The sequence below is a fragment of the Ursus americanus genome, chromosome 26, assembly GCF_024610735.1.
Source record: "Ursus americanus isolate L20-20 chromosome 26, mUrsAme1.1.p, whole genome shotgun sequence".
Taxonomy (NCBI): domain Eukaryota; kingdom Metazoa; phylum Chordata; class Mammalia; order Carnivora; family Ursidae; genus Ursus; species Ursus americanus.
This window is the reverse complement of record NC_142152.1, coordinates 18,515,175-18,537,787: the sequence shown is the minus strand read 5'-3', so window position 1 is coordinate 18,537,787 and position 22,613 is coordinate 18,515,175. Positions and strand designations below refer to the sequence as shown.

Below are 22,613 nucleotides of genomic sequence, written 5' to 3'. Positions count from 1 at the left end.
ACGCAGGCACCCAGCTCCCCCCACGGCTCAGCCAGCTGGTCCCCACACCACTAGAGGGTGTGGGGGGCCTGGAGGCTAGCTGGGGGTCACACCCCCACGGGCTGCGTGCACTTGCCAGCACTGGCCCCCCTCACCTTGCTTGGAGGCGCCGGTGCACAAGACCTCTCCTGTGCCGGGGCGACTGCGGGAGCCCGCAGCAGCGTCCGACCCCAGGCACGTGGAAGGGAGCCACGGGCCCCCACAGCGGCAGGGGCGGCGGGGGCGAGTTGGGGCGCGGCTGCAGAAACAGATGGGCCGGCGGGGCCCCGTGGGGCGCCGGGGAGTGGGGGGGAGATGAGGGATGGGGAACGGGGCCAGACTCGTCCCAGCCCCCGGGGCGGGACAGGGGCCCTGCGCAGGGGCGGCCAGGCCTCCTCTCCTCCTCTTCGTCGGCCGCTGGGAGCCTGGAGCGCCGCCAGGGGAGACAAGCTGGAGGGCCTTCCAAGCAGCCAGGGCCGGGGGTGGGGGGCGGGGGGGGGAGGGAGGATGGCAAGGAGCCCGGATCCCCCAGCAGCCACCCCCCAACCCCCGCTCACCCGTGACTTACAACTGGGACGGGCTCTCGGGGTCAGATCACCTGCCTCCTCTCACAAAAATGTTGACCAGTGCATTGGACTTAAAAACGAAAATCCGTTCCCGCAACAGCTATCGTGGGCTTGGAGTGCCTTGGTGAGTCACATCTTTAATGACCAAGTTGCATAATCACTTGTAACAAGTCTGTGACTTACCTCACCAAGTTATCTGCAGCACAAGAGGGAGAGGGGAAAATCTGGTCCTTAAAGGATGACGTGCTACATGCGGACAGGGGCAGGGAGGGGACCCGGGTCCCTTGGTCTCCCTAGGGCGGGCTGCGCCGGGGTCACTGCCATGGGCCCGCCTGTCACAAAGGGGGCGCCCTGCCTTAGAGGATCCTACATCACCGGAGCCAAAGGGGCTACGCCGCCGCCGTCAGTAGCACACTCACCCCGAGGCCGGCTGCACTGTGGGGTTCCCTTCACAAACATTCATGGAATTCCCTGCTGCATGGCCAGTGGAGCCACAGTAAGAACATAGGAAGTCTGGGCCTCCTCTCCCAGCCCGGCCCGGACAGCACGGGCAGAACAGAGACCAGAGTGAAGGCAGAGGTCACCCGGGGTAGAAGAGCCCTTCCCCTTCCACGGGCACTTTACAGTCCTAGAGCCTGATGATGTTTGTTAACTGATGACCTTCTGGCTCGGTTATTCCAGAGAAGAGGAGGAGGGGAAAGGGGCCGGGGAAGCATGGGAAACCCACCGGGGCAGAGGGATGGCAGAGAAGTCGTTTTCAGCGTCTGAGAAAATCTTAAGAAATCATACATTTGCACCTCTCCAGTCATGCAAGCAAAACCCAGCCTAACGCTATTTTATGGCATATGTAGGTAAATCTGATTAAATAGAAAAACAAATTACTGCCTAATGAGTTACAATACTTGGTGGACAAAATCTTTGAAAATCTAGATGCAGGATAAAGTCCCCAAAATCTCTCCTCAGTCTCTCTATTTGAGAGACTACTCTGTGTCCATCACTGTGACAGCCCCATCCAGAGGGGATGGGCCAGCCCTTAAAGAACCCACTTAAATCCAGGTATTTAAATGTAGTGTAAATAGAGTGATCTAGCTCCCAGTGTTTTTTCTTTCAGATCTTCCTTGTACATATCGGTGTTTTTTTTTTTTTTAAGAGTTTATTTGACAGAGGGCGAGAGCGAGAGCGAGAGAGCGCACAAGCAGGGAGAGCGGCAGGCAGAGAGGGAGAAGCAGGCTCCCTGCCAAGCAGGGAGCCCGATTCCAGAACTCTGGGATCATGACCTGAGCTGAAGGCAGACGCTCAACTGACTGAGCAACCCAGGCACCCTGATATCGCTGAGTTTACTGGCACTTGACTAGGTCTGCTACCCAAGAAAACTAATCACAATCAGAATCTTACCTGCAGGGGCATCTGCCTTTGGCTCAGGTCATGGTCCCAGGGTCCTGGGATGGAGCCCCACATTGGGCTCCCTGCTCAGCAAGAAGCCTGCTTCTCCCTCTCCCACTCTCCCTGCTTGTGTTCCCTCTCTTGTGTTCCCTGCTCTCTCTCGCTCTGTCAAATAAATAAATAAAATCTTAAAAAAAAAAAAAAAGAATCTTACCTGGAGTCCACCTCGAGGTATGCTAGGGTAGAGGGGTAACAAAATCCCTTCTTCTCTTGCATGAGGAATTGACCTTGGGTTACTACATAATTAAAACAATTTTAGGGGGGGAAAAGGACAAACAGTGGCAGCAAGAGTATGTCAACCTTTGTCCTAAGAATCAGGACTCCACTGGGGCGCCTTGCTGGCTCAGTCAGTGGAGCGTGCAACTCTTGATCTCAGGGTTGTGAGTTTGAGCCCCATCTTGGGTGTAGAGATTACTTAAAATCTTAAAAAAATAAAAAATAAAAAATTAGGACTCCAACAAACTTGGTTTGAGGCTTTTCCATTTCTCCCCTTAAGAGGGCATGGCATATGAGGCACAGAAGGGCCAGCCCTGTAAGAGCATCAAACTTGGTCAAGATTAAGAGGTCCCTGTGCTGAAAGGCCCCTGTGGTAGGCCAGGTCACATCCTCCATGGTTTCTACAGGTCACCTAATGAAGAAGGTATATTCTCAGTAAATATGGAAACAGATTTAGTTAGCTCATTGGGTTTTCCTCTGGATAAATCATCACTTTAATTCAAAAACCAATTATCCTTGGGTGTGTCTCTCCCATACTTCTTCCTTCCTGATTTTTTTGGTGAATGTCCTTCATCTTCATGCCAATTCAGAATCTTCCATTTTTTTCAAACTTGCTTCCAGCTTTGTTTCTGGAAAACATTCTGATCTTAAACCCTGTCTTTTGTGGATCTCTGTTGCTCTGCACTCCCATTCAAATGATGTAATGAGTCAATATTGTACTTGCTTGTACTCACGTATGCTGTCATTTCACTTTTAAGCAGATCCTGAGCTAATGGTGGGCAAGGATTCCCCCCACCACACACACACAGAACAGTCCCCAGAGAGAATGGTTGGGCTACAGAAGTCTGTGACACTTACCTAGTGATGATAGGAAATCCAACCTCATTATTCTTGCTTCTCAACCCTGCTTGAGGACATTCTTCATTCTCATTAAGAACACCACTGTCAACGCCCCTAAAAATCGGAAACCTCCCCCAGCTGACGAGAACAAATAATGGTATTTCTGTGGCAGACTCTAGTGGCATTGCCTACTAGATTCATAAAAATAAATGATGTCTGTGATTCCCAAAGGAGGGAATGAATACCTTCCCTGCTTGGTGACGCTCTTCGCCAATGTAGCCAGGAATGTATCCATCAATTATACGCTCTTTTTGAAGACAATAGCCAACTTTGGTTTTCCTGCCATGATCTTTTTTTTTTTTTTTTTTTTTTTTAAGATTTTATTTGGGGCGCCTGGGTGGCTCAGCAGGTTAAGCGTCTGCCTTTGGCCCAGGTCATGATCCTGGGGTCCTGGGATCAAGTCCCACATCAGGCTCCTTGCTCAGCATGGAGTAAAAAATAAAAAAAATATATTTTATTTATTTATTTGAGAAAGCGCACATGCGGGGGGAAGAGGGGCAGTGGGAAAGGGAGAAGCGGACTCCCCGCTGAGTAGGGAGCCCAACACAGGGCTCAATCCCAGGACCCTGAGACCATGACCTGAGCCAAAGGCAGATGCTTAACTGACTGAGCCACCCAGGCGCCCTGCCCACCATCTTATTTCTGATCAATAATTCCCAACATTTTATATGCTATTCACTGTTTAGAAACAAAAGGTTTTGTTGAGTTTTAGGAAAATGACATGACTATCAATAAAAGTAATGTTGCTTTTTTCCATTGATGTGACCTACATTTTTTTTTTTTTTTTAAAGTGGGCTCCATACCCAACATGGGGCTTGAACTCACAACCCTGAGATCCAGAGTCGTATGCTCTACCAACTGAGCCAGCCAGGCATGCCCATGATAATTTTGAAAAGATAATCCTCCAGCACATAAAATATCTGCATTGTACTATAACATACATGTTTCATAAGTTCTTGTTTCAACAGCTTTTACATATATTTGAGTTAGGTATTTTCTAGAAAAAACATACTTTCAGAAACTAAGTATTAAGAACAGTTGTTTTGAGACTTTTGATACTGTACCCTGCTATGATCCATACCCCTTCATTATGAGTGAATAACAGAAACAGTGCATTTGTGTTTCTTAACTGTTTCTGATAATAGTTCAATAGTTCTCCCAGGTACACATTGTAATACTTTCATGTAAGAAAATTAGCACAGCTGGAATCATGCAGTCTTTATTAATTTGACAAATACAGGAAAATCTGTAATCATCTATCAAAATTATATCTTACCAAGAATTTGAAAGGTATTTAAAAAAGATGTATTCACAGTCTGTCTGAATCATGTACAAAGCAGGGTCTGTAGGAGCAAAAGCCAGACGACGAACATGGAAATATCTGCTGAAACCTGCAGCCAGCCCCTCCTGTCACACCGTCAACAGACGATCCTGTACTCGCTACTCTCTACAGTTAATTTTGAAGCTGCCCTTTTACAACAATTATTTATTTTCAAAGGAAAATTGCTTCCTGGGAAATCTTTCCTGCTACACACCCGGGCTGAAGTGCTAACCCCAGCTCCAGGGCAGGGCGCACCCCGCTACTTCCTCAGGGCAATGTTGCAGCTGTCCAAGGCCCTGGGAAACAGTCAGAGAAAAGGGTTCGTTTCAGCACTTGGCTGATTTTTTAATATGTGCATCTGAGGTTTTCCTACCAGAGGAGAGGACTGTTCAGAGGGTGGCATCCAGATGATTCAGGAGGTGAGCGTGATGACAGCCTTGTTAGGACACTCTGCTCGGCAACTTCACCGAGGGCCGTCAAGAGCCAAAACCACTGTTTTTAATCTCCTGTGTTTGGGGGATTTAAAGAGAAGCAAGATGATCACTTCGGGGATCAAACTCATGATGATGATATGGTTTCATCCCAGGGCAAGACCAAATGTCCAGTTTTCAATTCCCGCCCCCCCCCACCCCCAGCTTTGTGGATAGCCCAGAGGTGAGGTTCTAGAACGGCAGGTGAGAATGCTATGGACCATCCACAAGCAAGCAGAGAAAAAGGAGTACTTTACTGAAAGGAGTGGTTCCTGGAAGAATCAAGTCACCTTTATAACATCAAAGGGTAACCTGAAAAGGGGTTACTGACAAGTACCGATATTTTAGAGAAGTTAAAGATGGCATCTCTCAGCAAATAGGAAACTACAGCTGCATTCTGAGGGTGTGTCTTATCCATCTTCGCATCTTTAGACTCCAGCACCATGCCAGGAACATGGAAGACCCTGGATAAATCCTTCCATAGTGGTTTCTGGGCTCTTTTCCTTCCAGGGCTAGATCATCAAAGGGCAGATATGCAAGCCCAGGCCCTGGGGGTCAGGACCAGAGACTTCCTTGAGATGCTGACCCTGGAATATCTTATGTGGGAGCTTAACTTTTGTCTCACATTCTACAAATTCTGACCAAGACTACTATACAAAGTTTTTTGAGGCCAAGTAAAGGACAAGCACTACACTTACTGCATAGACATCGGTTATGGAGGGAGGGCTTTTAAAATCAAGGGACTTTAAAAACTGGGGATCCAGGAGTTTAAAAGTGAAAAGACTATCTCTCTAGTTTTTGCTCCTTCAGTGAAATCAATAAATCATTCACCTATGATTTTCTTCCAAGTTGCTTACAAAGCTTTGTTCTCATCAAGAAATTTAATCATTTACAGTGAGAGCTGTGATCCTAGGACCAGATGCTGACTTAGAATCAAAAACAGGAAAAGCAAGCTCTTCCTCTTTGAAAAAAAGGTCCACAGAGCTTCCAAATATGGTTGGTATGCCCACAGGCTAGTTTGTAGCAACCTTCTGTACATAAACACTCTGTCTTCTGTGAGCCAGTCAGGCCCAGAGATCAGTGGCCCCTCTCCCTCCTCCTCTTCATTAAGCGGGTGGCCTGACCCGGCCCCACAGCCACCCCTGCCCTGTGTGAGGGCACGTCCGCAGTGGACTGTGTTCCCTGGTGACAATCTGTTTCTCATGGTGGAAGACTAGCTTTTTGATATTTCAGAAACAACTGAATTTACCCTAAGAAGAAAGTTCCGAGGCAAAGTTCTGCACCTGAGATTGGGGTTTTAGGAAAGAAGAGTTCTTTCTATGCTGAGATGTGGTTCTGTCGTGTAGAAAGTGAGTTTTACTGCAGTCTTTCTACGTAGGACAGTGATACACAGGATGGACTTAGTCACACTCACACCACATAGTCTCTTCCGGGATGAACCTTTCATGAAACGTAGAGTACTTCTGGGGCCTCTGCACAAGTAGACTACTCTAGATCAGGGCTCCCTCAAGACTGCCTCGAATCACAAACACGTTCAGGTGGCTTTGTTGTAGTGGTTGATTCACGTGTCTTTCTAGAAGATAATACCCACATTGCTACATATCTGGGGAAAAAGAATCTTGGAAAGAAAAGGCTAAACAAAGAGAGAGATGAAAGAACCCACTACCTTAAGCCCCACTCTTCCTGTGCATAGCACTCCTTTGTTGTTTCTCCCCGCAGCTCTCAACTGCCCACTGTGAGCCACTTTTTACTTACACTCCGGTTATGACCAACACACTACTGCTAAAGTTAGTTTACAATATTCTGTGACAGAACAGATATTCTAAACACCAAGAAGAGCTGCAAACCAGATCACATGATAGGCTGGAGAGAAAGCAGGAACAAGAAGAAAAGCTGGCCCTTCTGTTCAGCCACAAGGGGAGACTAAGTTTCTCACAAATGCTTATAGTCTGATCACCATGGCAGGGGCTGTCAGTGGGAGAAGAAGGGTTGTGCCCGGCAAAACTTCGCTTGGAGGAGTCATGTGCCCACAGGCTGACGGCTCTGTTCATGTCCCCAGCTGAGCTGCACTGGGCCTTAGCCTGACAGCCCAGTTCAAAGGTATACTGAAATGAAAGGTAAGACAGAAGGGAAAGCACTTAACACCTACTGTGACGTTCTTGAGGAAGAACCTGGTTCTCCTAACATCTGCCCACGGGATGTTAGCTCATTCTGTCCCACTGGCTGTTAGAGGCCCCTTCCTTCTCTTCTTGGCAGCTGGTTCTCCTCCTGACCCTAGGTCCTCCCACGCATGGCTAAGTAAAATCATGGCTTTCTCCAAACTCTTACTTTGTACTGATACAACTGACTTTATAACTACCAGCTTTTGGCTGTTGGTCCAAATTCCAACCCACAGTCAGAGACAATGGGCTGTGGTAAAAAAAAAAAAAAAAGAAAAAAAATGAAAAGAAAAACCAGGACAGAAAGTGCTTCACCAGCCATTTTACTCTTCTTTAATTCCACTGTCTTTGGGCACACACTGTATTTGCTACTGAAGAAATTATGACAGCGAGGCTGACAGCACTGATTCAGAACACATTCTTTGCACCACACACAGAGTAAAACCCTAGAGTAACTGGATCATCTGCTGCCACAACAGAGCTGTCTCACTTGCTGTATAGAGAATGCTTACGGGGGAGTCAGGGAGAGACGGGAATGGAAGCAAACAGGGGCACGTGAACCTACAAGTATGTCTAAAAATAAAGAATTTGGTGGAAAATCCAGAATGCACCTAAGGCTGATAGGAAACCGTTTGGATATAGTTCCATTCTTTCCTGAAATTACTAAATTTGGAACCTGAGGTTAAGACTTTGAGGATAAAGCAACCTCGAATCAGTTCAGACTGGCCGTGGGAAGAAATGGCAACCGTTGATGGTACTGAGTTTCAGTGCTTGAAAACGAGACTTTGCAAAATCAACCTACACACCTGACTTGACTCAAAGTGGAGAAAAAAAAAAGTCTTATTTAAAAACGATAAGTCTGCAGCAAAAAGGTCTGAAAGTGAAAGCTGGAGCCCCTTGTCAAAAACCTTTTCATTTTGCTGCTGGTGCCTGCTCTCCTCACAGTACCTCCCGAAAAGGTTCAGAACTCAAGACAGGTTTATTAGGTTGATCTTCAACACGTAGTTAGGGTGAAGAGTCCTGCGTGGTTTAAACCACGCCGTTTAATTTCTTGGTGATGGTAGTCCTGAGAGTCTGCTGTGTTGGTAAAGTCCACCTGTGACCAAGGGTTACACTGCTGGCGGGAGCACAGCGACTTCGTGGTCCGTCCCTCTTCCTCAACCTTGTCCCTCAAATCTGGTAGTTTTTGCACCGAGGGACTCAGTCCATCATGATGACGTATGTTCAAACCATTTTCTGTAGACACCTCCTTCCGGCGCCCAATGGTACAGGTGGTCAGGAAGACTTGGAAGGAAGCTGCAAAAAGTCCGGCTGAGAATCTTGCCTTTGTTAGATGTGGACACAGGAAAATCATCTTTGTCCTCCCCAGATTTTATTATAGTCAAAGGAGAAAAATCCATGGGATTCTAATTGCAAATGTGCTAAATATAAAATTGATGGAATGCTAACTGGTCCATAAAGGGCTGTACGAGATAATCTGTGGCAAAGTAGAAAACAAGCCCAAAGGTGATAGAGATCGGAAGAGCTGGCAATGCTTTCTTGAAAATGGCGAGCAGTAATAATGTAAGGCACAAACCCTGTGGAGAGGAGGGGAGAAGACACAAACTCAGACAAAATTATGAAAGTATTTCATGCAAAAATAACCTAATCACAAGTCCTGGTCTTAATTTAGTTCACTGACTACTATCCTTTGAGGTTAGATTTTAGGACAACTTTTTAAATTAAGTTTGGAAACAAGTATCTTCCTTTGCAGCACAGAATTCATTATGCACACATTGTTGCTACCTCACCCCCTAAATCTAGGTAAGAAACAGAATCCAAAAATAAGTAAAACGATTTTTACTTATTAATTAATTAAATTAATTAATTAAATAATACTGAAATATCTATCTAAAATATTGAGTTGGCTACTGAGTTTAGTTTGGCTGGCTAAATAACTCACCCCCTAAATCTAGGTAAGAAACAGAATCCAAAAATAAGTAAAACGATTTTAAATTAAATAATACTGAAATATCTATCTAAAATATTGAGTTGGCTACTGAGTTTAGTTTGGCTGGCTAAAATCCCAGAGGTGAAAAGCATCCTCTGTTGTACGGGGGCAAAGAGATGCTCACAGAATAAACCGGTCAAAGTTCACGAAGCGTACACAGGTTTCTCCATCTGAACGTAGAGCATTCCTACGAAGGCTTTTGTAAGCCAAAACGGCATAAAGGGAAGCATATCCCCGTTTTCGCAAGAGTTTGAATTATGCCACTTCACCTTTACGAAAGACCTTCATTAGTACAGGAATGGTTTTTTATTTTTGTTTTTGTTTCGAAAAGCAGAAATCCTCCTCAGGTTTCTTTTGGTTAGCGAAAAGAGCTAACTGAACTTAAGTGGAGGAATACCTGTCAACATAGAGCAGTCATATAACATAGTCCATTTCTCTACTCTAGCTATTGAGACAATGTCTGAAAGCTGAGCATCATTTCAGCTTTATCCAGAATAAGTCATTTTCTTCTTAAAAGATACAACACATCCAGAAAACTAACTTCAAAAGAAAAATAAAACACATGAAAATTTTAACTGGTTTTATTATGATGATAAACCACAGATGTCATCATAAGAAACGCATAAGTAAAGGCTCTCATCGAACTTCACTCACATATACCAAAGACATCACATCTTTAGCAAAAATATCAGTAAGACGTATCTTACGACTTACTTATAGTTTTGAAAGCTTCAAGGTTCATGTTGTGACACTAACAGCAAGATCTACATGGCATCATGCATTTTGTCAGCTTTTCTTGCCTCATACTTGCTGCCCAAGGAGCACCGTCTGCTGCACGTTGTGGCATTAAAGGCAAAATCACCACCAGACTCGGGGACTAAGTAAGGATCCAAGTACCACTTTAAGACTGATCTAACACAGCTAACTTCCCCCGTATCTATGCTGCCAGGCTTGAAGCAGTGGTTCCTAATCAGAGGTGCCTATCAAAACTTTCCAGGGAATTTAAAACACGCACACACGCGCACGCGCGCGCACACACACACACACACACTTAAAACTTTAAATATCTCAGGGCAGGGGCCCCTGGTTGGCTCAGTTCAAAGAGCATGCAACTCTTGATCTCAGGGTTGTGAGTTCAAGTGCCATGTTGGGTGTAGAGATTCCTTAAATGAAACTTAAAAAAAAAAAAATCTCAGGGCAGGGACGCACAGTTCTAAAAGCTCCCAGGTGCTTTTGAGTGACCAGGTGGCAACCTATTCAGTAAGTTTCTTTTTTTTTTTTTTTAAAGCTCTCCAGATGACTGGCACACTCAGGCCAGCTGGGGTTAAAACAGACCACCTTAAAGGGACAGCACAATCAGAGTTCTGAGATGAGGAGCTGGGACATGTTTTTATTAGTGTATACTTACAATTAATATGGCTACAAAACAGGCTATGGTTGTGTTCCAGTCTCCGCTGGCTGTTGCAGAAGCTTTACCAACCAGAACACTGTAGAAAATGAAATCTCCTAATCCAAGTTTTACTCCCCCTAAAAAAGAAAAATTATAAAGTCTGTTACTCTTTGCGATCAATTCAAAAATGTAACTGCCAAAAAAAAAAAAAAAAAAAAAAAGTCACTGCCGCATTCCATCCTGTACTGAATGAGAAAGCAGTAAATGACACTTAAAATTTGGCTTTAGCTAGGTGTTCTTTTTTGGTTCCCTCCAATATGAGTTTCGGACTCTGTGTAGCTAACTCTGGGGTCTTTAACAGTAGATGCTGTTGTTATATATAAAAAGAACAATAAATAATAACTGTCCTCTACTGAATGCCTCGTTTTCACACTGCACTTGCCCTCATACATCCTCACAAGAACCCCTAGGAGATGAGTATAATTTACTTCATAAAATTCACCCACTGTAAACGTAAGGTTCAATTACTGTAAAAAAATTTACAGAGTTGTCCAACCATCACCACAATCCACCACATTTTCATCACCCTAGGCCTTACGCAACCACTGATCTGTTTTCTCTCTATATATGACTTTACTATACATTTCACAGAAATGGACTTGTAACAGTATGTAGTGTGACTCGCTTCTTTCACATAACGTATTTTTGAGGTTTATCCATATTACGTGTGTCTGTACCGTTTCCTTTTACTGATAGACAGTTTTCCGTTGCATGGACATACTATATTTTACCAGTTGATGGACATTTGGCTTGTTTTCAGTTTGGGGCGATTGTGAATAATGGTGCTATGAACATTATGCTGTGACCAAGGGTAAATATCTTTGTGAGGACACGGTTTCCATTTCCATTGGGTAGATTCCTACAAATGGAATTGCTAGGTTATATGGTAAGCTTATCTTTAGTTTTGTAAAACACTGCCAAATTGTTTTCTACACGGCCACCAGCAATACAGGAGCATTCTGGGTTCCTTCACATCTCTCACCAACCCTTGGTACTGCTACTCTGTTTGACTGTAGCCATTCTGATTAATGATGTTGAACAACTTTTCATGTGCTTATTAGCTCTTGTATTTCTCCTTTGATGAAATGTTTAGCCAAAGCACTTCCCTATTTTTTATTGGGGTTACCTTTTTTAAATTTTATTTAAATGTGAACCAGAAATGCTTATTGCAGAAATCTAGTCAAAGTTCTCATCCAGTGGCCCCTGCTGAGGTTGGACTGGGGCCCTCTGCCCAGGGCTGGGCATATTTGGGTTATCTTCTATTACTGAGTTGTGAGCATTCTTTTTTTTTTTTTTTTTTTTGGTTTTTTAAAAAAGATTTTATTTATGTGAGAGTGAGAGAGCGAGAGAGACAGCATGAGTGGAGGGGCAGGAGAGGAAGAGGGAGAAGCAGACTCCCTGCTGAGCATGGAGCCCAACACGGGACCAATTCCAAGACCCTGGGATCAGGACCTGAGCCGAAGGCAGACGCTTAACTAACTGAGCCACCAAGGCGCCCCTGAGCATTTTTTACACATCCTCAACACAAATTCTTCAACAGGGCTTGAAATAGGATTTGTAAATATTTTCTTAGTCTGTGCCTTCTCTTCCTTAGTAGTATCTTTTCTTTTTTTTTTTTTTTTTTAAAGATTTTATTTATTTATGTGACAGAGAGACAGCCAGCGAGAGAGGGAACACAGCAGGGGGAGTGGGAGAGGAAGAAGCAGGCTCCCAGCGGAGGAGCCTGATGTGGGGCTCGATCCCAGGATGCCGGGATCACGCCCCGAGCCAAAGGCAGAAGCTTAACGACTGCGCTACCCAGGCGCCCCATTAATAGTATCTTTTCTAAAAAAATTTTTTAGTTATGGTAAAATATGCAATTCAACAGCATTAAGTAAACTCATACTATTGTGCTACCATCCTCACCCTCCATTCACAGAACTCTTTACATCTTGCAAAACTGAAGCTCTGTACCCATTAAATGCAAATTCTTCCTTCTCTCCCCCCAGCCTCTAGCAACTGTCATTCTATTTTCTGCTTCTGAATCTGAGTACTCTAACTACCCCATGTAGGTGAACTCATACAGTATTTGTTCTTGCGACTGGCTTATTTCACTAGCATAATGTCCTCAAGTTGATCCATGTTATAGCATCTGTTAGAATTTCCTTCCTTGGGGTGCCTGGGGGGCTCAGTCAGGTAAGCGTCTACCTTCAGCTCAAGTCATGATCACTGGGGTCCTGGGATCGAGCCCCACACTAGGCTACCTGCTCAACGGGGAGTCTGCTTCTCCCTTCCCAGCCTGCTGCTCCCCCTGCTCATGCTCTCTCTCAAATGAATTTTTAAAAATCTAAAAAAATATATAAATAAAAAAAAATTCCTTCCTTTTTAAGGCTGAACAATATTCTATGTATGTATACACATTTTATTTATACACTCATCCATCAATGGATAATGCTATGAAATTGGCTGTACAAATATCTCTTCTCTTAATGATATCTTTTGAGTGCAAAAGTCTTTAATTTTGGTGAAGTCCAGTCTATCAATTTTTTCTTCTATGTATCAGTGTTGTATTGAAGAACTCTGTCCAACCCAAGGTCATAAAGTTTTTCTTCTGTTTTCTTCTGGAAGTTTTAGTTTTACCACTTACATTTCAGTTTATGATCCATTTTGAGTTCATTTTTGATTGTGTGTATGAAGGACGGATAGGGTGAGGCAGGGGTTTCCATTCCTTCTTTTGTATGTGGATATCTAATTGTCCCAGCATAATTTGTGGTAAAGATTATATCCTCTTCCGCTGAATCATTTTAGCACCTTTGTACAAATTACTGGCCATAAATGTAAGGGTTTACTTCTAGATTCGCAATTCTGTTCCATTGATTTATATGCCTGTCCTTGTGCCTGAATTGATTACTATGCCTTTAGAGTGAGTTTTGACATCAAATAGTGTAAATCCACCAATTTTTTCTTCTCTTTCAAAACTGTTTTGGATATTCAAAATTCCTTACATTTCCATCAGCTTGCAGACATTGACAAGCTGATCCTAAAACTTGCAAGAAATGCAAACAAAGGCCCTAGGTTTTCTGTTATCAAACATTTTTTCCCTTGAAATTCTTTTCAAGACAATATATAATTAAGGAAATGCTAAACAGTGGATTCAAAAGATACGTTTTAACTTTGGAGTCCATTACTAATCCATAAATCTTTACAACTGGTTTTTACCTTTCTGCTAAGTAACTATTCCCAACTGCAGTTTGAGCCTGGTCTGGGTTGGAGAACCACTTCCAGGAGACAAAGGTGGAGGGCCCTGAGAGGTACGGTCTGTTCCACATGTGGGTGAGAAAGGGGCAGATTGCTGGTTAATCAGATATTACTGAGAAACCAGTGTTCTTCTTGAGTTGTGGGAGCCGAGCAAAGTCTTCCTTAGTGGAAAAGATAAACGCATGACCCATGAAATTCGAAGCCAGGAATTACAGCGTCAACCTAACTGCTAACCTTCCCAGACTGATGAACACACTCTCCAGTTTCCTGTGCACAGAACCGGCCAGCTCTGCTACTTAAGTACTTGTGTGATCCAGAGCAAGCTGAGTAACATTTTTCAATCCTCAAATCCCTCGGCTCTAAGACGGGGACTACGAGCTATTTCATAGAGTTGTTATCAAGCGCTAAAAAATAATACAGGAAAAGTTCCTGGCACATATAAAGGCTAAACAAATAACCTTAAAAAGACTGATTTCAAATGTTAAGTGCTAGAAGAAAATGATAAAAATAATTGCATTATGTATTTTAAATGGGGGGACAGAAGGGATTGGAGAGCTGGACAGATAAGAGTATGGGTTCTTTTTGGGATAATGAGACTGTTCTAAAATTAACTGTGGTGACGGCTGAACAATTCTGTGAATATACTAAAGTTATCAAAAAGTAAACAAAAATAGGGCGCCTGGGTGGCTCAGTCAGTTGAGCACCTGCCTTCAGCTCACGTCATGATCTTGGGGTCCTGGGTTAGAGTCCCACATTGGGCTCTCTGCACGGCGGGGGCTTCTCCCTCTTCCCCTGCTTGTGCACTCCCTTTGTCAAATAAATGGGTAAAATCTTAAAAAAAAAAAAAAAAGTAAACAAAAATAATGTATCAAATCAAGCTTAAAATCATGGCCTCACTGTTTCATTTAAAGGTTTATGTTTGGGGGGGCGCCTGGGTGGCGCAGTTGTTAAGCTTCTGCCTTTGGCTCAGGGCGTGATCCCGGCATTCCGGGATCGAGTCCCCACATCGGGCTCCTCTGCTATGAGCCTGCTTCTTCCTCTCCCACTCCCCTGCTGTGTTCCCTCTCTCGCTGGCTGTCTCTCTGTCACATAAATAAATAAAATCTTAAAAAAAAAAAAAAAAGGGGGGTTTATGTTTAGGGGTGCCTGGCTGGCTCAGTTGAAGAGTGTGCAACTCTTGATCTCGGGATCATGAGTTCAAGTCCCAGACTGGGTGCAGAGATTAATTAAACAAATAAATATTTAAAAATTTAAGAACAGGCTTATGTTTAATAGCAATATTATGGCAAATGCTATAGTTATACTTCACAGAATTCATTTTAATGGAGAGAAAAGTGTAGTTATATTTATTAGCAAAATTAGAGTAAAGAAACAAGTAACCATCAATTTTTTTCTTTAGGCATTTACTGAAATGTCAAGTTTTATCCACCAATAATCAGAAGAAACGGAATCAGAATAAAAACCTAAGAAATATCGTATTGTTCAGGAATTTTTCTTTAAATAGCTCCTTTTGATTTATTCAATCAAAATGTGCCATAGGCAAATAACTAAAACTACAGCACTGGAAATTGCTTAAGTTAGTCAAAAGGAATGAACAGTATTCTACTGGCAAGTGTTAATGCTAAGATTGGCTGCTGGTATTTCACTGCTATTTGCTAATGGTAGTCTAGGCCTTCTATCGTGTTGTTTTTTTATCAACTCTGAAAAATAATTTCAAGTAATATGGTGTTCCTTTAATATTAAAAGGAGCATTTGCTGGTCTACCAAACATAAGACATAGTAAAGACAATGAATGATGATGAATATTTAATTGTAAGATTTCTCTGAACAATCTCTAGCAGCATAATATATGCCTAGCTTAAATACAGCATAAAAATATTTCCTATTATCTTTTTAATAAATGTTAACATATTAAAAACTACCTGAGGGGCACCTGACTCAGTTGGTGGAGCATGCGACTCTTGATCTTGGGACTGTGAGTTCGAGCCCCACACTGGGTATAGAGATTACTTAAAAATGAAATCTTAGGGGCGCCTGGGTGGCACAGCGGTTAAGCGTCTGCCTTCGGCTCAGGGCGTGATCCCAGCGTTATGGGATCAAGCCCCACATCAGGCTCTTCCGCTATGAGCCTGCTTCTTCCTCTCCCACTCCCCCTGCTTGTGTTCCCTCTCTCGCTGGCTATCTATCTCTGTCGAATAAATAAATAAAATCTTAAAAAAAAAAATGAAATCTTAAAAAAAGTGGGGGGTGGGGGGCTCCTGGGTGGCTTAGTTGGTTAAGCATCTGACTCTTGGTTTTTGGCTCAGGTCATGATCTCAGGGTCGTAATACTGAGCCCCACATCAGGTTCTGTGCACAGCAGGGAGTCTGCTTGAAGACTGATTCTCTCACTCTTTGTCTCTCCCTTTCCCTCTGCCCCTCCTCCCTCTCTCGAGCTCGCTCTCTCTAAAATAAATAATTAAATCTTAATAAAAACAAAACACTGCCTGACGGGGCGCCTGGGTGGCTCAGTCAGTTAAGTGTCCAACTCTTGGTTTCAGCTCAGGTCATGAACTTAGGGTCCTGAGATGCAGTCTCTCATCGGGTTCCACATTCAGCAGGGAGTCTGCTTGAAGAATCTCTCCCTCACCCTCTGCCCGTCCCCCACTCATGCTCTCACTCTGTCTAAATAAATAAATAAATAAATAAATAAATAAATAAATAAATAAATAAATAAATAAATAAATAAAATCTTTAAAAAAAACTTCCTGAAATGTATTATTTTATCTTTTTACTACTAAAATCTCTTCTTCCTTTTGAAGATAATAGTAAAATTCATCTTCCTCACTTCCCTTGAGGTTACAGAAAAGAATCTCTAGGAGTCAAATTTCTATTCCTGAAAACAACAGGCTAATTGCACTATGTGGACAAGTTTTAAGCCTACTGATTGGTAGTACACTTAGGATGAGCCTGCTACGGGCATGATGTTTGAGGGAAGTATATTTTAAAGTCACCAGAAGGAAGACCAACTGCCTTCACATTGAATAAAAATACTTTATAATTCTAATTAAAAACTATTCAGTTTTCTGATTAAATGCTGATTTTTAAAAGGTTGTTCTAGAAGATAATATGTGTCTTTTACAATCTAATTCTAGCATAAACTGAGATTTTTTTTATAAGTAACCATAAGTCTGGTTTAAAACATTAATGTAATAGGGGTGTCTGGCTAGCTCAGTTGGTAGAACATGGGACCCCTGATCTCCGGGTCTTGAGTTCAAGCCCCACATTGGTTGTAGAGCTTACTTAATAATAACAATAACAACAACAACAACAACAATAATAATAAAGTCCAAGACTGTTATGTTACTGGATGCTAAGATGATGAAAGAATGTCAATTATTAGTTTATACTGGTCCCAGAAAAAGAAAATATTATTCTGACACCAGGAGGGGCAATACCTGGGTTTTCCTTAAAAAACAACAACAAAAACAACACACACACACACACACACACACACACACACATACATATTAGAGACAACGAGCACATGAGGAGGTGATCAGGAGACAGCACTCAAGTTGCAAGGGCAGTCAGGAAACAGTCAGGCTGCCACTAAGCTCAACAGCTATAATACTTCTTTCTTTTGACTGTAGGCACCCTTGAGAAAAGAGAGGAACAGAAGAGGCAACCTAATTACGGTGGTAACTTTGCAGGCAGAGAATATACCAGCAAAGACAAGCTCAAGCCTGGCCGTAAGACGAGGCAACTATGTCTAGGTTCCCTGGAGTGTGAAAGTTGCAGGTTGTAGCTGGCTCTAACATCTGCAAAACTCGGCCAAGCACCAAAGTCAAGGATATGTCCAGGTTCTGACCCAGTTAAAAGAGTAAGGCTGAGCTGTAAGAAGTGTTGTGCTTAAGCTGCAGGATAATGTCAGATCGTAATAATTAGTGATCAGTAAATAAAGAAGGTAAGAAATCTAGGTGTTTGTTTCTTTAAAACTATTTAATATTTTCACTATATTTTAATCCAGAGCTTCACTTTTGTGAGGAAAAAAAATACTTCACGAATAATTTAGTTAGAAAATGTATTAATCTCTTAATAAATCACACCTTTAAGACTAACTGAAAAGATGACTGAGTCCTAACCAAGGGGCTCTGCTGGCTGATATTGTTCCCAAGAAGCCCCAAGTGCTAAGGGAAATCGAAGTGCCAACATATCTTAGACACTGAATGAATGCTTGAATTTCCCCGCATAACCTAAAACCCTTTGATTTTCTTTAAAAATTCATAAAATAAAGTGCTTGCCAGCAAAGGGAATAATATATAGGCTGAAACATTCAAATCCACAGGTCTCTGCACAGCAAAGAGGAAATACATTAATGAAATTAATTAAATTTTTGTACACAAATATTGCAGTCATGAAGTCTTACTGCAATAATAATTCTGAAAAAATCTTTTACCTTATAAAACAAATGCCAAAGTTCATTTGGCCATTTTCAAAAATCTCAGGGGCAGAATTTGGCCCATTAACAAACTGAACTATGAGAAAAGCAACAACTATGAGTATGTCCCACTAAAAGCTATACTCTGTTATTCAGAATTAGACCGCAACACTTTCCATTAGTTTTATTTTTTAAGAGTTTGGTAACGTAGCATGTAAAAGAACCCATGACTATTCAACACAGAGAAATGCACGTACTTTCTTCTGGGTCCTCACTGGCGAGGATGTTGCTGGAAAGTTCCTGCACAGCAGCTCGTGTCTCAGTCGTAGAATGATGAGGTCCTAGGCGACTGTCCCTCTGGGCTTCCCACTCTTCACTGAAACCACCATCATCGCTCTCTGTCACAGGATCTTGGGTCCCGCTTTCGGTGCCTTCAAGAGAAAGTGGAAATTACAGCTCTGTAATATTTAGAAAAATTTCTTAATACCTTTAAGAAAGCTACATGGAAATGGTACCTACCCAACTGTCATGTAACTAGGTTAGTTTAGTTGGCTCTTAAATCACAAATCATAAGCTGTAAAAGTGCCTGGAGGTTGCTTGACCAATAACCATTTCCTTCCTTGTTTCCTGAGGGCAGAGTCCTGATTTGTTTGGGTTTCCACCTCTCTCACACACACACACACACACACACACACACACACACACACACACACACACACACACACACGACTCTGGTGGTAAATCATGATCAGGCCAAGCCAAGCATGGTAATCTCATTCCTCTTCCCAATGAAAGCTCTACGGGTGGGGCTGATACTAGCCAATGTGTGGTGAGGCAAAGTCTGCTCTGAATTTGGGGGAAATTTTTCTCACTCTTTGAGAGAGACTCAAGGAAGAAACAAACAGCCCCTTTCTAACCCTGGATGGTGTCTCATGTGGATATAATGCCTGGAACTATAGTTGTCATCTTCTGACCATGAGAAGCAGTGGGTTGAGAACCAAACCTGTACCTAAGAATGGTAGAGCAGGAAGACAGAAAGAATCTGGGCCCTTGATGACACCACCGGATCATAAAACTGACCAACCCTACGAATGCCTACACCTCAGGACTTCTGGTCACATGAGAGAACGGAATTCTTCGTTTAAAGGAACGGAGTTGGCTTTTCTGATCTCGGCATCTGAAAGCCTAACTGATGACACTCACCTGTGGATTTAGTGACTAAGACAAAAAGTAGACCATTATTGGGAGGGGTAGGCAAGCGGGGGGTGAATTTTTTTATGGGCCATTTTGTTATAATGACTATCAATCAGACTCAAAATTGTGAGCATAACATGATAGTCCTGAGAAACGTCCATACATCAAAGATAATTAAAATACGTAAGTGAAGTTGATAACTTTTTTCTCCTTTATTATTACATTTAATAAAAGTAAAACATGCTCACAGAGGTGGATTTACCGTGCAGACTGCACGCCTCAGCCCTCTCACTTACATGGAATTCTTCAGGGAGGCCATAGCAATTCTGTATTTGTAACTTGTATTCTTTTTCTTAACCAAGTCCTCACAAATCCTGAATCTTCCATGGTTTGGAGTTTATGAAATCATATAAGCTTAAGATTTATAAATAAAAACAGCAGTCCCTGCTCTGCGCCATCTTCCTTACTCCTACTTGAGAACCTTTCAAGCCACCCCTTTTGGAGCCCTTGTCTTTCTGCTCCAATCCAACTTCTAGTTCTTCTAACACAGTGGTTTTTAGCCAGTGGGTAGCACCTCCCTTCCAGGGGGTGTTTGGATATATCTAGGATGGAGGGCTTTTTGCCTACTGCTATACCTCGAAGCCACTATTAGCATTTAGTGAGGGGCCAGAAATCCTAAATAATCTGCAATGAGGGGAAGCCCCACACAATGAAGAACTGCCCACCCAAAATACCACAGCACTCCCACTGAGGAACTCTGTAAGTTCACCCAGCTCCTTCTAACTTCAAGGCCCTTCCCCATTGTTTCCTCTTCTGGAAAGTTCTTCTACTTGTCAGCTGGTCGTCACCTATTATCACTTCCTCAGGGAAACCTTCCTGACTTTCCAGACTAAATGAAATTCCTCTACTGTAAACTTTCATAGCAACCATATTTTTCCTTTGTAGTGCTTATCACAACTGTATGAATTATTTATGGAATTATTTGTTGAACATCTGTGTCTGTCCAAATAGGTTATGAGCTCCAAAGGGAGAGGATATCTTGTTCAGTGCTGCATTTCCAGTGCCTAGTAAAATACCAGGCACACAGGTGTTCAATCAACATCTGTCAAGAGGCGCCTGGGTGGCTCAGATGGTTAAGCATCTGGCTTCGGCTCAGGTCATGATCTCAGGGTCCTGGGATCGAGCCCCACCCTGGGGGTCCCTGCTCAGCAGGGAATTGGCTTCTGCCTCTCCCTCTGCCTCTCCTCCTGGCTCAAGTTCTCTCTCTGTATCTGTCTCAAATGAATAAATAAAAATCTTTAGAAAAAATGTGTCGAAAGAATAAAATCTTTTTCACTCATACTCACATACACACTCATAGACAACTCATCTTTTTAATCGTCTTTAGCTTAACACAAATCAACACAATACCCAGACTTGTAGCAATTGTTTCCCATGTACTTCCTTCTTCTCCACCAGGTCTCCTACCGGTTCTGCTGCCTTGCTCACTGCAGAATTCCCAGTTCAAAGTGCGCTCTTTGCCGTTACCCAAATTCTAACTCAGCGGATTTCATGGCTCTTTAAACCTGAGCTTTCCTTTTCCTGACAGACAGTAACCCAGTTAAGGCCCTTTTTCTTCTCTCACCAATCTTTGCTCTGCCTATTTCACAGCTTCCTCTAAGGTTAGCTCTTTGTTTTTAAAAAGTTTCCTTTCTTCTTGACTATTTCTTACTGTGCCATTATTCCAACTCTTAACAACTCCTAACTTATGATTCCCTGAACATCTTCTGTGTGTCCACAAGGGGCCTTTCGATCTCCCAGCCTGGATCATCAGTTTTATCCCCTTCCAGAAAGTAATGTCCCCGTGGAATATTTTATCTTCTTGGCATAAACATGATCACATCTCAAGTCAAATTATATTTAAGTTACCCTGGCCACATCGGACAAGAGGCTCTCATTTTTACAGGTTTGGAGAGCAAGATTATTATTTTTTTAAATCACAGCCTCAACTTGAACCTTTCCACACTGGTATTAATGGTATTTAATGGCAGAAATTCTTTACCTAGGGTCCCTTGGCTTTATGGTTGGGTTTAGAGCACCCGAACTTCTTAAATATTTATCTGTATTTACTGGGTATTACCAGAGCTTCCAGGAGATTCTCAAGAGTCCATGACCAAAGACAGAAGTTAAAATCATTGCTTCATAGCTCACTGTTACCAATATAACAGGACAATGACCCGGAAAAACCAGGAAATTACCAAATAAAAGACACCTACTTTGTGCATTATAATTGGAGTTTTTGGGTACCTTCCTTTGGGCTTCTGGGTCTCCCTCTGCCATATTCACCAACCACACCATTGTTGCTGTTGGGAAAGATAAAAGTCCATGTAAGAACTTGAAACACAGAAAGTACAGGAATACAGAACAGGCCATTATCTTTCTACAAAGATCACCAATCTCCTTAATGTTGCCTTGAGAATCCTTAACAATCAGAAGTAAATGCGTATTAAAAACCACAAAATATTTTCTTTGATTTTGGCAGATCAAAGAAAAAATTCTAAAACCGAGCATTTACTCTAGCTTTCAAACTGCAGCTGCTATTGTAAAACCATAAATTTCATCATTTCCAGTCCCTGAAAAGGAACCAGAGGGAAAACTGTTCAGGCCAGCAAGACCCTACTGAAAAAACAGCTGGACTAGCTGAATATTTTAAAATAATGTGAAATCACTGATGAAAATCACTGATGAAGATTACTTATTGGAACTAAATTGGAGAACATACCAGGACTCACAAAAGCATCACATAATCATTGATTCTAAGGATGCCCGACCTCTGGGATTTTCAATAATGCTAAACTGTGATATATAAGGAATAAAAAAAGGTTAAAAGCAATAAACATAAAGGGAATAATCAACCGGCCTATTCTATGTCCCTTCTACAAAAATACATATATATCCATATGGACCTAATAAGTATATAATACACACATCTCTGTCACATTTTAGTTAAAGGACAACATGAATACATTAAAATGGTGCTTCTCATATATTACAGGTGGGATGGGAAATGGAATAGCCCCTATATAGCCCCTACTCAAGGGATTTGGTAACATCTAACAAAACTACATATGCCATTACTCAGCCATAAAAAAGAATGAAATTGGGGCACCTAGGTGGCTCAGTCGGTTAAGCATCCAACTCTTGATTTCAGCTCAGGGCATGATCTCGGGGTTGTGGGATCCAGGCCCACA

At 42.5% G+C, this 22,613-nt stretch overlaps 1 protein-coding gene across 2 annotated transcripts in view; it reads right to left on the bottom strand.

Moving 5' to 3' along the window:
• Window positions 1–4,346: 4,346 nt before the first annotated feature.
• PSEN1 (presenilin 1) overlaps window positions 4,347–22,613 on the bottom strand; it is a 73,179-nt gene continuing 54,912 nt past the window's right edge. For both annotated transcript variants that reach the window (XM_045807877.2, XM_045807878.2), the window contains exons 9-12: window positions 21,639–21,725; window positions 18,447–18,620; window positions 10,492–10,610; window positions 4,347–8,670 (exon numbers count right to left, since the gene is read on the bottom strand). In XM_045807877.2, the coding sequence (XP_045663833.1) occupies window positions 8,515–8,670; window positions 10,492–10,610; window positions 18,447–18,620; window positions 21,639–21,725 (536 nt within the window). In that variant the 3' untranslated portion in view covers window positions 4,347–8,514. The remainder of the gene's footprint in view (window positions 8,671–10,491; window positions 10,611–18,446; window positions 18,621–21,638; window positions 21,726–22,613) is intronic.